This window comes from Artemia sp. Qi Xiang Cuo, chromosome 18 (assembly GCF_049724085.1).
Source record: "Artemia sp. Qi Xiang Cuo chromosome 18, ASM4972408v1, whole genome shotgun sequence".
Lineage (NCBI taxonomy): Eukaryota > Metazoa > Arthropoda > Branchiopoda > Anostraca > Artemiidae > Artemia > Artemia sp. Qi Xiang Cuo.
In genome coordinates this window covers 23,811,603-23,815,490 of record NC_142811.1, presented here as the reverse complement: position 1 = coordinate 23,815,490, position 3,888 = coordinate 23,811,603, and the positions used below count along the sequence as shown (strand labels likewise).

The 3,888-nt window shown below is 34.6% G+C and overlaps 1 protein-coding gene across 1 annotated transcript; it reads left to right on the top strand.

Annotated features, from left to right (window-relative positions):
- Positions 1–2,364: 2,364 nt before the first annotated feature.
- Positions 2,365–3,652, top strand: LOC148941345 (putative G protein-coupled receptor AH9.1). Its single transcript, XM_089104045.1, has one exon. It carries the CDS (start codon positions 2,402–2,404, stop codon positions 3,443–3,445), a length of 1,044 nt encoding a protein of 347 aa, XP_088960171.1. The 5' UTR covers positions 2,365–2,401; the 3' UTR covers positions 3,446–3,652.
- The last annotated feature ends 236 nt before the right edge of the window (positions 3,653–3,888 follow it).

The window sequence follows — 3,888 nt, the reverse complement described above, 5'->3', positions numbered from 1 at the left end:
ACAAATATAACAAATGTAACATTTGGGACATTAGAACACTTTTTTCAAAGCTTTGAAGAAAAGCAAAAAAGGTCAAATACCCCTAACTACGCTTGAAAGCTATTCTAAAATGAAACTCTTTGGAGATTTCCATTTATATGACCGTAGCAGAAGCTTTGAGCCTGGGTGGGGATCAAAGAGGGGTCTTTGAGTGTTTTGACCACAGGTGACTTATTGTTGCGACTTTCTTAAATTTAGTAATTTTTGTGAGCATTTGGAAATCAAAGCTTAAACTCAATAACTGATACTAAGTCTCCTAACATTTTGCTTGGATTAAAAATGAAGAACTAGGAAGAAAATCTTAACATCTTCTTGGAGCTACTTCAGTCTGCATATTATTTCATTTAATTACATTTAAAACGGATGAGCTTTTTTTTTACCTAAGAAAATAATTGGCACTTCATTTTTCTTCATACCGAATAAACCATTAAGTGTTTTTTGTTTCAGAAGTGTTCTCATGTGAAGTGTTCATCACATATTTTTCAATTTGATAAATTTATTCCTTTAGATACAGTTTATAATTTAGCTTATATTGGGTATTTATGAGTTTATAATTTGGAATGAATCCCCTAAAGAAAAAATGAATAATATCCAAAAGAGCAGCGAAAAGCAATAGAAGAAAGCAGTAGTTCAGCCTTAGCCTACACGACACATTCTATAAAGAAGACTAAAAAAACTTTAAACTGTATTTTTTTTTTTTTATTAAAAACCTGTTTTTAATACAAGGAAGACTTTCTAGGAATCCAAAAGAGCAAAAAAAAAAAAACAATCAATATAAGAGTCACCCATTTCAACTGTTTTAAATGTGACAAAACAGCTATAGGCAAAGGGCATTATGAAAAAATTAAGCTTCTAAGTTCAAACTTATGTTCAAAGTTTTTGCCCAGATAACTGACGAATTTTGTGATACGGTATTTGAAGTTTTGCATGCAATAATGCTCGATGAAAAAACACTACTATTTTTGATAATTATTTATGTTAAGAATACATAGCTAATAGATAATTCAACTATTATGCAAGGGTTCTGAAACGCCACAGCAATTTCGTTTCTACCAGATTTTTACTTCTCTTGATGAATAACAAAGAAGACCAGTTTCCAGCCAGCGACTTGTGAAGTTTTGAACTCATGAATAGGCTCGAATCTGTTGTAAGTCTAAGCTGTGATTTGGGAAAGACTGATAAAAACATTAATGTTTGCGGTCAACAATGATCGCGCCGGCGGCGCGCCGCCGACATCTTATCGGCAGCGCGGCGTGGTGCGCTGTTTTTGGCCCCGCCACCGCCGGTCTTCCCTCATCGGCGCGGCGCCGGGGTCTAGTTACAACCATGATACCAAAGCCATCAACGGGAAACCACGAGTAATAAAGGTGACAACACAAAAAATATGCTTGGAAAGGAAAGTGCTTTGGTGTGAGAGGACGGATCCTGAGAGGTTCAGTTTTTCTTTCTGCACTTGTTGTAGAAAATAAATTTAACCACTGAATAAATGACTGATACTCAAAGTCACTGAAAATACAAAAACAAAAAAGGTACAGCAGTTATTTAAAGTAAATAAATCCGGAGAATTTTTTTCATTTATTGTCAGGTAGATTTAAAACACTGGATTTCCTCTCAGTTTTGCAACTTCATAAGAACATCCATAAAAGTAGGCATTAGAAAAATAATTACAAAAATATTTTCAACCATTAAGGCTTAATGTATTACTATTTTTTTCAGAGGCACTTCATACGGAAGTGGCGGTCGTAAAAGCTTCAGAGGGTGCTGTCTCGATTAGCAAATGAAAGTTACAGTGCCCTTTTCAAGATTGAAAAGTGATCGGAGGGAAACCAGCCCCCCCCCGCCCTAGCCCTTTTCTCTCAAATACATACGACGAAACTTTTAAGATAGCCTTGTTGTTCAAATTGCTCCGAATGTCAAATAACTATGCAGCCAGAGTAGAATTAGCCTCCCACATCCCCCGGGTCGAGGGTTGTAAGTTCTGCAGGTTACCCACTGGTAATGATAATAAATGATCGGAGCATTTTGATTATTATCCGATCGGAGTTTCAGGTGTCAAACGCTTGTAATTCCAAAAATACCCGTGGATGACTGGAGGCACGATAAAATTCACAAGTTACCAAATTTCACTTAAACATTTCTCCCATTTTCTTATCTTTCTATAAAATATTTCTGGTCTCGTCATCCATCACGTTTTAAATTATTTCAACTCAAGACTTAATCTTAATCATTCTTGTGTTTTCTTATCAGAGCTGACGCAATCAAATAAATTTAAGACCTAAAACTCTAATTCTTTACAAGTTGCACGATAAGAAGTATGTAGGAATAGTTTCTTATGCTTGTGAAAATGGATATGTGACTGAAAATGATCACCATTGGATACCCAAAGGACATCAGTGAACTAAACCACTTAATTCAATTGTATGAAAAAATATTGAACGAAACATGCGTTTTAGAAACAGAGGTTGACCAAGTGAATTTCATATCCTACGCAATTATTTCAAATATAATTATAATCATTGGTTTTATTTTCAATGTTTTATCCCTGGTTATTATCTATCGATCACAAATATCAGGTGCCACTCTTACTTATTTAAACACTCTGGGATATTCTAATTTATTTGTAATGATTACAGCAACCCCTCTCATACAGCACTTTTGGAGTGAGCATTGCAGAGTGTATCCTGAAGCTTTTTATGAAGCTTATCTTGAATTTACAGTCACTAACTTTTCAATAACTCTTTCAATATATGCCGTTTTGTGGCTAACAATTGAAAGATACATTTCAGTTTGCCACCCAATTCTATTCCGCAAAGTTCATAAGCGCAAAGTGGCATATATTTCAATTTTACTTAGTGTAATTATCGCCATTTCCTCAAATTTCTTAGAAAGCTTCGCATCAACGATTGTTAGTTGTAAAGTGGGCTGTGAGTGGCAAGTTGTTGAAAACAGTGATGTGACAGAGAGCACAATGTGGCAAGTATATTCAATTGTGTCACAAGTTCTGGCAAGATTTTTGCCAGGAACATTTATGGTAATATTAAATATTGCCATTTTAATTAGATATTCAAAAGTAATAAGAAAAAGACAAGAGCTTAGGAGAAGTAGCTCGGTGGTTAACAGTACAACGAAGCTAACAGAGACATCTGGGCTTTCAAGTGAAGACTCAAGACTGATGGCAAGCTGCCTGATTTTGAGTATCTGGTTCTTAATCACGACATTTCCAGCAGGGGTGTTGTCAGTCCTCAAAACTGACAGTGGCATCAATGACACAGAAGCTTTTAAAATATTCAGGACTGTTACGAATAATATGGAACTGTTTAATTTTGCTACCAATTTATTCGCAGTGTGTTTATTTAGCCAGCAGCTAAGTGATTCTTTAAGAGACATTTTCATTTCTTGCTTTTAAGATAATTTTCTTTCCTTGTCATTTTATTGTTACGTTTATCGCATTAATAACAGTTTTTCGTTTCGTTAAAGCATCTGTACAAAAAATACCGTGCACTGAGCTATAATAATTCCAACATAATTGATCCATTAGTTTGACAATTCATATCGTAAATCTGTGAGTGATATTGATTTTCATTTAAGACATTCAAAAATAAATGCATTTTTGCAGTCATCTTATTTTATTTTACTACAGTAATCCTCACTTTATAGGTCCCCTTTAGAGTATTCTTACCCCGTAATATCATTGTTGTATGTCATAACATATTTTCCTAAACAAACCGATGTACCTAGTAGTTTCATAATTTCATAGAACAGCAAATTTTCATACGTTTCTCAGTCGACAACTTCAAGAAGAATCTGTATCAATTACAATATAAAGCTGAACATTATGCAGCATCTGAC

What these genes read in the sequence shown, in the direction of transcription:
- LOC148941345 (XM_089104045.1), top strand. Translation starts at nt 2,402, where the DNA reads ATGATCACCATTGGATACCCAAAGGACATCAGTGAACTAAACCACTTA.